The sequence below is a fragment of the Beta vulgaris genome, chromosome 9, assembly GCF_026745355.1.
Source record: "Beta vulgaris subsp. vulgaris cultivar EL10 chromosome 9, EL10.2, whole genome shotgun sequence".
Lineage (NCBI taxonomy): Eukaryota > Viridiplantae > Streptophyta > Magnoliopsida > Caryophyllales > Amaranthaceae > Beta > Beta vulgaris.
In genome coordinates this window covers 51,062,654-51,076,889 of record NC_079210.1, presented here as the reverse complement: position 1 = coordinate 51,076,889, position 14,236 = coordinate 51,062,654, and the positions used below count along the sequence as shown (strand labels likewise).

General features: G+C 33.7%; 1 protein-coding gene across 1 annotated transcript; it reads right to left on the bottom strand.

The window, feature by feature from the left end:
- Positions 1 to 8,543: 8,543 nt before the first annotated feature.
- On the bottom strand, positions 8,544 to 14,236 carry LOC104904598 (hypothetical protein). The gene is made up of 3 exons (XM_010692891.4): positions 14,086 to 14,236; positions 9,683 to 10,195; positions 8,544 to 9,291 (listed from the first exon to the last, which is right to left on the bottom strand). The coding sequence occupies exons 1-3, from the start codon at positions 14,147 to 14,149 to the stop codon at positions 8,771 to 8,773; spliced, it is 1,098 nt and encodes a 365-aa protein (XP_010691193.2). The 5' UTR covers positions 14,150 to 14,236; the 3' UTR covers positions 8,544 to 8,770.

Sequence of the window (14,236 nt, the reverse complement as noted above, 5' to 3'; positions counted from 1 at the left end):
CACCCTCCCACAACCGGTCCCCCACCCTCCCACCACCCTTGGCAGTCGGCCTCCCCTCACCCCACCCTACAGCCGCCCTCCCCTCACCCCACCCTCCCACTGCCCTCGTAGCCGCAACTCCCGTAGCTGTCGAATCTCCCCTCCATAACCAAACAGTTGGGCTCATCATCTTCCTCAACAAAATCACAATCCTTCCATTGCATAGAGTAATCTGGTGAAAAAAAAATTAATGGAAAGGAAAACTTTGCAATTCTACTGCAATTACTATAGGGGGGGTCGGGGGATTCGACAGCGGGTGGGGGAGGGTGGGGGAATTTGACAGGGTAGGGGGAGCTGTGGGTATGGGAGTGGTGGGAGGGTGGGGGAATTCGACAGGGTGGGGGGAGATGCGGGTATGGGAGTGGTGGGAGGGTGGGGTTAGTGGAGGGCGGCTGCAGGGTGGGTTAGGGGAGGGGGGATGTTGAGGGTGCGTGGTGGGAGGGTAGGGTGAATGGAGGGCGACTGCAGGGTAGGTTAGGGGAGGGGGGCTGCCGAGGGTGCATGGTGGGAGGGTGGGGACAGAGAAGGGCGGCTGCAGGGTGGGTTAGGGGAGGGGGGCTGCCGAGCGTGGTGGGAGGGTGGGGGACCGGTGGTGGGAGGGTGGGGCTGCTGGGGTGATGGGAGGATGGGGGGAGGAGTGGTTAATTGACTGGTGGTTAGGTTAGGGTTAGGGATTGGGTTAAAGTTTAGGCTTAAGGTTAGGGGTGGGTGTTAGAATTAGGGTTAGGATTAATGTTTAATTAGGGTTTAAAATAGAAAATTACGGTTAATAACTAACAAAAACTTGACACCGTTAGTCATTAAGGGCATTTCATGCATTTTGTGAAAATAATAAGGGTACCTGGTGCATTTTTATAAAACCAGGGGTACCCCATGAATTTTGAAAAAACACAGGGGTACCGGTTGAAAAAATTGTAACTTTTTTCTAAATATTCGAAAATAGTACATATAATTATTATTTTTGAATAAAGGCGGTAAAGTTTTGCTATGTGATCATAAAGGCAGTATAATTTTCCTCCGTTTCAATTTAATTGTGACACTTTTTATTTTAGGAAGTTTCAATTTAGTTGTGACATTTTCATTTTGGGTAATAACTTATCTCTATCTCTCTCCTATCACATGGGACCCTTTTATTTTTTTTCTCTATCTCTCTCCTCTCCAAAAATTGCCGAGGAGTCCGTGATTTTAAAAGAGTCACAACTAAATTGAAACGGAGGAAATACTAGCTTGGTTTCCCCCTAAAAAAAGCTATGATTTTTGGATAAAGGCAGTATAATTTTGCTACTCCATCTGTTTCAATATATAAGGCACATACGATGATCGAGGTCGAACTTTGACCTCTAATACTCTCAATTTATGTTGATAGGATTTTTTAAAAAATAATGTTATCTATAGTATTTCTCAAGATAAATCAAATGGTGTAATTTTGATAACAATCCGACTTGCGTGGACCCAGTTCACACTAAAAATAGTGTGGACCAGGTCCAGGCACGTGACCCGTTATATCACTTTAACATACACTATATCATTTTAACATACACTATATCATTATAACATACACTATATCACTTTAACATACACTATATCACTTTAACATACACTATATCATTGTAACATACACTATATCATTTTAACACACACTATATCACTTTAACACAACCTATATCACTTTAACATACACTATATCATTGAAACACACACTATATCACTTTAACATACACTATATCACTTTAACATACACTATATCATTATAACATACACTATATCACTGTAACATACACTATATCACTATAACATACACTATATCATTTTAACATACACTATATCACTGTAACATACACTATATCATTTTAACGTACACAATACCATTTTAACATATAGTATATCATATCAATATACACTATCATAAACTCACGTGATATGGATCGGGTGCACACTAATTAGTGTGCACCGGGTTCATATTAGTTTTTTTTATTTTGATAATTTTCATTTATCAAATTATGAGAGATATTTGTGGTCAAAGCAAATTTTTGTAAAGCGTGAATGTCTTATACTTCCTCCGTGTTGTTTACTTGCAACACTTTCTACTTTTGTTTTTCCTTTTCTTTTCTCTCTATCTCTCTCCAATCACATGGGACCCTCTCTTTTTTTCCTCTCTACCTCTTTCCTACCCAAATTTTTTATTGGAGTACGTTGATGAAAAAAAGTGTTGCAAGGAAAAAAACGGAGGAAGTATTTTGAAATGAAAGGAGTATGTGATACTAAGAGCTTGCCCATTATTATTAGTGCATTGCATAATAAATTTTGCTTAATCATTCCCAAGAAAATTATACTAAATAATATAACGAAAGGAAATTATTATTTTGAAATTCTAGCTACAATAGCATAGTGTGGTTGTGTGGGTGTAAGACTTCCCCATAAAAAGATATTTGCGCATCATGTCTCGTCTCTTCGCAACAATATTTGTCCTGGTGCCCTTCTTTTGCTGCTTGTCAATCTTGCCTTAAAAAGTGTCGTAATTTGCGTCCTATTTCTTAATAATAATCCTGCAATAACAATATCTTAATTACTTTCAAAAAAAAAAAAATATCTTAATTAATTATACTAAAAGTAGTAATCATATAGTGTAATGCACATATGTACACCAATTTTATCATGTTGTAATGTAGCTTTTTAAGTTCTTTTTTTTTTTTGGCTCCTTTTTCACATACAATGGGATATTATTCCAAAAATGTAATCTTAATAATCAATATATATATATTGATTTTATGTCGCCTGAACACGTTGTTCGGGTATAAATTCTCCTCATTCAAGAAGATGTTAGTGTAATGTTGATTTGGGGAAAGAAAAAAGTTCTCGAATTTGAACAAAATTTTGGTAGAAGTTAGATTACACATAGATCAAACAAGAGTGCATCTTGAATCCAATTTCTATTGCTAGGTCATTCAATTATTAGGACCTTAATTAACTAATTACACTTTAATTAGATAATTAAGTTTGCATTTGTCGGGAAATTCTCAATGGTAGGTTTCTATATATTCTTGAGAATTCTCAATAGTAGATTCAACTTTTATTTTTCCATTGCTAAGCCTCAATTTTCCTAATTTACCAAAAAATAAAAATTAATGAGGTTTAAACGTTAATTTCATGTTTAGTTCTAATGCTTAGTTAAGTTCTGTCTAAGCCCGGCTAACCATGATTTATTAAATTTTGTTGTATTAACTGATAGTTTATACAATTTGAATTTGACTCAAGTTTGACCTGCTTATAAGAAGAATATTATATTCAAATTCGATTAAAGTAAATCCTATTTTGATTGTGAATTTGAATATAGAATAAAAATCTAAATCTAATTCAATACCACATGAAAATCACGACACCAACCGATCGATATTTGACAGAGTATAAAACTATTATTGAGACTCCTACCATATCTTAAACTTTTTCGTTGAATTGATCCTTTGACATAGTATCGAAACATAAAGATCATAGATTCAAATCTCATCCATTCCTTCTTTCTAAGAGGAAGCACTACAAGTTGGAGGAAGTATTTTCCCATATCCGATATGGGCAAACTTTTCCATATCGAATATGGGATATGATTAGATGTAGTCCAGATATGATTTAATAGCTAAGTGATATGATATATAGCTAACTGATATGATATAAGATTTCAATTAACAAGCTCCCAAAAAACAAAATATGAAAATCAAAAAAATTGTAATTTCTTAATCTTATATCATACTCCCTCCGTTTCCTAAAAATCTTCCCACTTACTGTTCCTACAGATACCAAGGAAAATCAAGTTGTGTGGGGCATGGTGTGAGTAAAATAGGATAGATAAAGGGGTTAAGATAAATAAACAAATAAAAAGGGGTTAAAGTAGGAGAGAAAAAGGGAGTAAAATTGAATTAATAATGTAATTGTGGACCATATGATAGTGACATGAGAGGGTAAATAGGGAAATTTGTTTTGCCAAATAAGGAATAAAGCAAAAGAGGGAAGATCTTTTGGAAACACCCTTAAACGGAAAGAGGGAAAATCTTTAGGAAACAGAGGGAGTATCAGTTAGGTATAAAATCATATTTAGACTACATCTAATCATATCTTATATCCGATATGGGAAATATTGTCCCATATCGGATATGGGAATATCATTGCTCCTACAAGTTGTGTCTTGATAAAACTCCTAGAGTCTACAGAGTCTAGAGATAATAACACAACCAATCGGCCAAATTAAATGAAGCACATCCAATCATTTATGATATAGATGGCATGTGATCTTATAAATATAATCATACAAGTTGTAAGCTCTGATCATCAAAGTAGATGGCGACATTTTTTACAATGATAGAGAGCCAAATACACCCTGAAAACTTGATAAAATATAAAAGCAAAAGTCTAGAATGAAACTCATAGAACGAAATTCTATTCTGTTGAATGATAGATTTGAGATTTTTTATACTTTTTATCTTATCCCTCAAATTCTTATGAAAGCTGTCTTGAATTTTCTGAATTCCCAATTATTTCTGTTGACAAGGCTCTGTCCACACTGCTTGTTGGGAGACATACCTTGTCAGAAGTACGTTGAGATTATAAAAGATGTTCTACTAACAATGGAAACTGTCCTTTATACTATGAGTGGAAATTTGTAAAATCAAACTAAAGGAGTTTGATGTATAGATTATGCTCAGTTTATTGGTATAAGCCATCATCTAGTAATTATAACTTTCGAGATTTTGAAATAGCGAGCTTTGTGCAAAAAATTTCGGCCTAACCCGACCAATAGGCAATTTTATTGAGGTATGGTGCAGCGCGGCCTATGATCACCTCTAGGGTTTACCCAAGTGTATAATATAGGCTTTGGTCCTAAGGATTACTTGTGAACAATTATCTCCATCTGAGAGCATACAAAATGGGATTGGTGCCTCCCTTAAGTGTCCACAACAATATATTACTTACTCGTCCCGCAGAGTTCGCTAATTTACTTATTCCACATGACAGTCTCAGTGTCATTCATGTTTTTCAGGGACTCTTCCTATGCCACTAGTACATCCAACCACTTATAAAAGATGTTAGAACTTTTTGCTCCATTTCATTTCCATTCAGTATCGCTCGTAATAATCTATCTTCGGGGACATACGAAGAATCTTTTGCCATCCGAGGCCTTAATTTACCTACCAAAATATCACCTCTTTCTACTCAAGATCCCAGCCTCACAATTCCGTTTTTGTCTGAATTGCGGAGTAAATGAGCTTCTAAATGCGGTATCTCCCTAGTAACCTTTTTCAGGACCTTGACTTGTCACATAAGTCTGAGTTTCATATATCCGTATGTGAAAAGAAGTATAAATATCTTCATACACAAGACGCTCATTAATGAGTACCGCATCTTCAAAATTTGTAACCTTCCCGCATCATATAAGCTACTAATACGTTTTTTTACCAAAGCTAGTTCACCACTAACTGTGTAACAGTACCATTTGCTAAACTTTGTCCCTTTTTAACGCATTTCTCCCGTGGAATCTGGGAACAACAAAAAGCAATCAAGTCCGATAACAGGTTTTCCAACAAGTCTTACAAGGAGCTTTAGGAACTCTGAATAATTATTTGAACAACGAGTACATCATATTATTCATGTCTACTAAGATGCAAATAAAGTCGTTGAGAAGCTTTCAAAAATTAATCGCCATGTTTCAGGAACTATGTGCAAGATATCGATATCTAAACCGAGAATACACCTTTATACTAAATATCAAGACAAACCATAAAAGGAGGAATACCTAAAATTTTCTTATAGTTGTTAACATTAAAAATTCTTATGAAACATCTTCCTAAAATATTAGTGGTTCCATATCATAGGGTGAAAGTGATCCAATTACTTCTCTACAATTGTGGTTGATGTTTGTATCTTTTAGACCCTCAATGATGAAATACAATCGAGCAAGCATAAATCAACTGGATGACAATGCAAGAGGTTATATAAAACTGAAATGCTAAAAACTGGCTTATAATAAGACTAACTTTTATTGCATGTGAAATGTAATAAGATCTAAGTTATCTATAGGAAGAGTACGAACTTTTCTTATTTTTTGTTAAATTCTCTTATTTGTTTTAAACTTTTGTTAATTTTTCTTACTATACCTAAAAATAAGCAAGAATAAAGTGAAGCTAACATACGTTTAGGCCCTGTTCTTTTGGACACAGTTTCATTTCTCAAATCTCTTTGTACACTTACAGTTTAGTTCATCTCCAAAAAGACTGGATTTTAATAAGTTTAGTTTGCAAAAGGCCGGATTTTTGTTTATCTATACTTATGACTTATAAGCAATAGTTCTAATAGCAATTAAACAATAAAAATAGTTATTAGTAAGACTTGGGAGCCCAATATTATATGTGACTGAGATGCCACGATAATGGGCTTCCTCTCTAAAACCTCATTATATCTAAGCAGCCCATATATTGTCGTATTGAAGTTGTTGGCCCAATGATTCATCATGTGTGTAGTATACGTTAATTTGAAGTCCAATCATGTGTCGTGTCCAAGCCAAATCAGAATCGCTAGTAGTACATTACTAGAGGTGGTTTTGCTGTTTTCACCCAAATTTTGTTTTGAACACATGTAAAGTATAATTACTATAATCTATCTGAACATCCGGCGAGACATGGGAAGTAGGGATGGCAATGGGTTCTGGACCCGATCCAAACCCGCTAGGACCCGACCCATTTATAAGGGTCTGGGTCCAGAAATTTTAGACCCAATGGGTCCGCGTCGGGTCTAGGTCCCGAAGAGCATGGGTCGGGTCCGGGTCCACATATGCTAGACCCAGACCCGCCCCGCGGACCCATTTACATATTAGATCTTTTTTTTTTACCTAAACTCTAAAATTTTATGAGTTGTGATTTTGTGAGCTCGTTAGTGTTGTAACTCCACTAAGACATGTAACTTTATAAGTTGTAACATTTTAATATTTTATGAGTTAATTCTTAAAATTTTATTTAGAGAATGCTTTAACCATGGATACAAGAATCTATATATATTAGGGCGAAAATTTTTAGTTACGTATATTCAAAAATGTGATGAAAACTTAAAACTAAGAAGACCCATTTAGGACCCAGTAAGGATCCATGGATCCGCTTGACCCGGCGGATCTGGGTCTCGGTTTCAAAAATTTAGACCCAACGGATCTGGGCCTGGGTTCAGGTGGACCCCACTCAGACCCGCCCCATTGCCATCCCTACTGGTGAAGGCAACCCGATTGAGAGTCAGAGGATCCATAGTACTTGTAGCCTTCCAAACTTCATATTCATCATTTTTCAAAGTGAGGAAGGGATCTCTTTTTTGTAACGGAAAAAGAGGAACAGATTTGACTCAACCTACCACATGAGGCAGCAAACCAACCTAAAAGGCGAATAATTAGAACTTAATGGAACTTTTCGGAACTTATTTGAAATTGTGTTTGAATTTTTCAATGCACTATGCTAAAAATATTGGATACAAAACTAAAATCCACAGAAACAAAGTCTATAATATTGTACCAATTACAAATTAGATCAAGCAACCTAGTAGTAGGAATGGCAACGTGTCGGACTTGGACCGGATTATGCATAATCCGACTCCGACCCTACAAAAAGTCGGATTTTAAATCTGAGTCCGACTCCGACATCCGACTTTGAAAATCCGACTCCGACCCGACTTAAAATCCGAACATCCGATTCCGAGATCCGACCTGACTTAAAATCCGGACATCCGACTTAAAATCCGAACATCCGACTCCGAACCTGATCCGACTTATTTTTCTTCCAATTTTTTGTAATAGAATAGTCTTCTATAATACAATAATTTAATCATTACAATTTATTCAAATCATCATATGGAAATCTTATATAGTACAAATAATCTAATTATTACTATTATTTTTAACAATCATTTTTTCTATGGGAAAATCCTATGTAATACAATTGGCTGAAAGTCGAAGTCAGATTATACATAAATAATACATTACATAAATAAGAAAAAAGGATTGATTGACTCAAAGTCGGAGTCGGATTCGGATGTCGGATTATTTTATGAGATCCGACTCCGACCCTCCTCCGACTCGGAGTCGGATTTTTTAAATGGAGTCGGATTACTTTTTTGTCGGAGTCAACTCGGATTTTTCCTTCGGATCGGAGCGGACTAAAGTCGGATTCGGACTGGATTGCCATCCCTACCTAGTAGCAGGGTGATAAGATTATCATAAAAGACTTATGTCCAACTTTAATCAGCATTGATCATAACAATTGCTAAAGAAAGAGCATTAATGGTTACCTTACAATATTGATGTTCGGTTGTGTATTGATAATGTAGAGAAAAATAGTCTCCAACGATACATAGATTGATCATAGGTGAGATTATTTATTTGAGACATGATTACAAGACGGATAAAATTAGAGGAAATTAATGGAAGCATTTCATATTGGTGAAAATTTGTCTGATCATATCATTAAGGTGGTTCTTAAACCTTATTAAGAACAAATGAATATTTTCATTTGATCAATAAAATTAATAAAATTGTAATAAATAGATACATCAATTTCGAAACACTTAATGAACTCTCAAACCAATATAACATCTAGAAACCCTGAAAAACCTCCTAGATGGGGTTGATGACATATATAGATAATACTACTAAGTACTAGCATTGCGTAATAACCAATTGCACATTCTATTACATCTTTAGGACATTCACTTAAGATTTACGGACATGAAGAACTTTCACATCATCAAGAACAGGACCACACATAGACCCATCAATAGTCATGGTGTACAATGAGCTCAAGAACCTAATGCTTGTAGTACGCTTTTCGGCCCTAAACACAAGTTTACCTCTTGTAAATCCACCTTTGCCCTTAGAGTTATAGGTAACTCTAATGGTTGCCTTGGCGGCGTATGCCTCAATCGCCAAGGGACCAACACACCCATTGTTAGCATCACCAACAATGAATGTAAGTGCATACAACTTGCCTGGTTGAGTCCTTATGGTTTGAGCTATGACACTCTCTTTTCCACCAACGATCTCAACGGCTCTTTGGCCCTCAGGCACGAAGAAATGAAGGGAATCGATGTACTTGACCGCCTTAAGGGACTCGATTCTCCAGGCTGGTAAGGGGGAGTGACTGTCTTCGACGTTAGGAGGGAGTAGGACACCCCATGATGAGCTATGAAACACATAAGGCCCTTCTCCAAAGTCTCCATTCTTTACCAAATTGCCTGTAAAATTATATTATAAACATCAGCAACATATTATATGCTAATTAACATGTAGTACTTGTAAATTGTAATTGTAGGAAGATAACTATGTGGAACTTTCCCTCTCACATGTAGGATGCTTGGTCTTGTTTTCGTACACTCCATGTGCTAATGACAAGTTACAACTATACACTCAAATTTTGTCATCTTATGATACATAGCATAAATGTATATTGGCTAGCTTTTAACAACTCTAGCCAACTAATGCCATGTTCATTTCGCCAGTAAATTATCTATACGACTAAATGAATAAAACTGTTTTGGAGAACGATTATATATTTTGAGACAAAAGGAGTACATATATACTAAAATAAACGTGATACATATGTCACGAAATTAAAAGTAATAGTACCTCCGGTAGGCTTTACTGAGTCCAAAATGGTGAGAGCAATGGTATCAATAAGAGGTCCACAAGCATGATCTTCACCAGGTTGGCCAGGGTTGTGGAGGGAAATTTCGATAACGTTGGCCTCAGCCCGGAATCCCCAAGCATACGAGTCGAATCCAACACTAGAATATACAGTTTGTAGTGGCAAGATACCAGAATGTCCCTTGGAGCTAGGGGTGATTGTAACATTGAGTACCTCTTCTTGAGAACAAGTCCTTGCAAAGCTGAAGGTGAGAGCATAGAATTTACCTGATTGAGCAGCCACTTTTTGCCTAATTGAAGCATTAGTGCCTAGCCTCACAGCATGTTTACCTTGAGGGACTACTAACACCATGTCTTGTTGCTTGGTGCCTGATGTTATGTACTCTACAAACCCTGAACTTTCCCATTGAGGAATTGAATATTTGCCCTCAACTTTCGTCCCACTAAGTTGTGTTGAGCTTGGACTTAACTCAAAATCTCCATTTGGAAGTAATGCTGATTAAATCAATCAAAGTTTTATTAGATATGTACTTGACCTTTTGCATTATATATGTACAAAGTCTGTCATTGATAAAATACATCTATAAAGACGACAAAGGAAAGAAAAAGGTGACATACTTAAGGCTACTTAATACTCAGATTTACAACTGAAAGTGAATATAAATGACTTGTATAATCGTAGAATGAGTTTTACCAGCTAGTAATATGTTGGGGAGTATTGTATATGAAGGAGTTTCCTTGTATTAGGAGTTTATTGTTTAGATAAAAATATATTGTTTCCTATGTTAATTAGGACATGTTTCCTTATTTTCACAGGATTCTGGTAACTATTAATACTAGAATTTTTCTGTCACTTAAGTCTCTCACCATTATTTTTGTCTTTTTTTTTACTTTTCAAAGTTAAATTCTATGAACAAAATAGAAATTTCATTGAATTTATAATTTTGTAGTTGATTTTTGAATTAAGTACAGTACTAACTTCTAAATTCTAAACACTATAAAAAAGTAAATAATTTTTTTCCTTGTCTAACTTCTAAATTCTGATTTCACTACAAATACACCTCTATTTTTATCATGACACACCATTAATTGTGAATGGTTCTTGATAATAGTGATTTGTAAGTAAATTTTTGTAAATGTTTTTGTATGTATTGACGTTCTAGGTTATTAGTTTTAGTTTGTATGTTAATTTTAAGTTTTAATAAAGTTTTCCGATTATTTGAGTGATTTGCGTGATTTTTATAACGTGATTTTCTCAATTGTATGAGTGATTTGTAAAGTTTCTTCTTTTAATTGATTTGTGAGTAAGTGTTGTAAATTAATTTTCGATAGTTTTCTTTGAGTGTCAATTTTGATTTTGACATTCCTTTTGTAATTTAGAAAGGTAAGGGAGGGCAAAATAGACATTTCAAAAAAGAACACCATTGCTCCCCTTTCCTTATATAATAGAGATTAATTGATTTCATTAATGAGAAGGCATCACAAATTTACCCTAAACATATGCTCTTTTAATATAAAGTTCTAATACTGATTAGGTATGATTTACACAAGTTCTATATATCAACCGTGTGAATAATATTTTTTCGTTAATATGACATATAACAAATTAACACCAAGGATGTCTTGGCCTAATGGTTAAAATTGCTCCCCTTCTTTGTACTGCCTTTGTGGCTCATATGAATTAAAAAAATATATATATAACAAATTAATAATGACTTGCTTAAAAAAATGATATATATCAATGTAGTATTCAAGATGTCTTGGTCTATTGACTAAGATGATGTGAACAATAGGTCACAGGTTCGAATCCCTTCTCTCCTTCTTTGTACTGCCTTGATAACTCATATGAATAAAAAAAACACATATAACAATGTAGTGACCTAAGGTATTACCTCCCCACGATATGTCTTTTTTTTTTTTTTTTTGATCCATATGAGCCATGAAGGCAGTACAAAGTACAAAGAAGGGGAGGGGGGATTCGAACTTGTGACCTATCGTTCACAGCACCTCAATCTTAACCACTAGGCCAAGACATCCTTGGTTTCCCCACGATATGTCTTATTGTATGTATAGTACATTATACATTAAGGTCTAAGGATATGAAAGACATCGGAAGAGGGGAATGATGAGATTAATGAAATTTCAGGAAATCTAAGAAGATATTAAACATAATTGAGCATGTGAGCATGTGGGTAAAGGTATTACTCGTCCAACCAAATCTAAAATCTCTGACATCCCACATAACATAACATGGCTTACATACATTTTACACCTAAGAATGTACTATGCTCCAACTACTCATGCGTTGTATGCTATTTAATACAGTAAATGTGTGATTAATTATTGCTATTACGAAATTATCTCCATTCCTCACATTTAAAAAAAAAAAAAGAAATTATCTCCATTCCTCAAAATATATTTTCCATGTTATATTTTTACAAATACTATTAAGCACATCAAATATTTAGTAAGAAGTATTAAGCCAAGTTATAAGCTAATATAGTAGAAATTTCCCCTCACAAAATTATAGTGGGAAATTTTCTAAAAAAACTCAATAGGGTAAATATGTACTTTTGTAACCAAAGAAGACAATAAAATGATACAAATCAAAATAAAAAAAAAAGGTATACAATATCTATGAAACAGAAAATTTTTTATGAATCAACTAATTGGATAGTAGTAATAATAATAATAATAATAATAATAATAATAATAATAATAATAATAATAATAATAATAATAATAATAATAATAATAATAATAATAATAATAATAATAATAATAATAATAATAATAATAATAATAATAATAATAATAATATAATAATAATAATAATAATAATAATAATAATAATATAATAATAATAATAATATTAATAATAATAATAATAATAATAATAATAATAATTCTCTATATTATGAAATAAATATTTTCCAAATGAGTAGCACTATGATTTACAGTAATAATTTGAGGTAAACCATTATATTAATATTTTTAGCCAAAATGATTAGTATTTTATATGTTTAATGTTTCTCCTAAGGTATTGGAGTTTTATGAGATTAATCATTGTCGTCAACATGCTTAGTCTCCCTCTTTCTGATTAAGAAGCCTTAAAATAATCAGTCAAGTTCAAACCATAATATGCTAGTATATAAAGTAGCCAGAAACATGTATTTTAGAATATAAAATTCACTAATTAGATCTACCGACACACATGAACTTGAAATTCGAGATCTACCTGATAACGTGTTATCAATATTACTTCTATTAGTAGATTATAACGAATAATAGTAAATTTCTATCCTAATTATCCACTAGATAAATCTAAAAGTAGAATAATATGGCCATCGCATATGCCAAGTACGAAGTACCTAACGTTAACTAACATCTACTTACCGTATATAAATAAGTGCAACAGTTTGACTTTCACATTTGCCAATGCACAACTTTCACTATCAATATATCTAATTTAATATTTGTAAAATAGAAAGTTGATATCACGAAAATACTCATTGAAACAAATGTAAAAACATTTTATATGATCATTTTTGTTTTTATACATCAATAAAAAAAATACAATAAATGTGAATTTTGTAACTAGTGCAAAAATCAAAGTGTTGAACCAAAAAAAAAAAAGCATATAACAAGTCTCGAGAGTAGAAAATATGATAACTACTACTCCCTCCGTTTCAAAATATAAGGCACGCACGATGTCCAAGGTCGAACTTTGACCGTTAATTACTCTCAATTGATGTTAATAGAATTTTTTGAAAAATAATGTTATTATAGTGTTTTTCACGATGAATCCAACGGTATAATTTTCATAATTTTTATTAACCGTATTTGATATTTGTCGTCAAAGCAAATTTTCATAAAACGTGAATGCCTTATATTTGAAAGAGGAAGTAATCTCATTCTTCATATAGTAATTGCATTTTTCTCGGCGTAAATTCTTACTAATATTTCTTACATGGTAGGAATGGTACGTTTACGTTAATTGCTCCAAAAATAAGATACGAGTAATAATTTGCCTAGAAGTTCCCCCCACTTCATATCATTGTTTTATTGCTATATAGGACATAAGTTTATTTTGTTTATCCCCAAGAGATTGATGTTTAAGGATGCCATTTTTTTCTATGTTAAACTCATAGTTTTAAAGTTGTTTCTAAATGCCACCTCAAGATATTGTTATTGCTATACCTACATAGACAATTATTAGCATTAAACTGAATTAAGGTATCTTCGACAAGAAGCATATTACATGATTTAGCTTGAATGGAATACGGAAACTATAAAATGAGACGGGAAATTATAAAATGAGACGGAGAAAGTATATAGTTTACTATGCGTAAAGTAAAACTATAAAAGAAAAAAAAAAAACGCACCTCCAAATGAAACACACAAGTTGGAGGCTAATAGTAGCAGCACAAACCCTGTGAGTTTAAGCATATTGTAGAGAGGGAAAGAAGATAAAAATGTGAAGCAAGAGAGAGAAGATCGAAGAGTACAGTAGTTGTGGAAATTATGAGAGAGTGG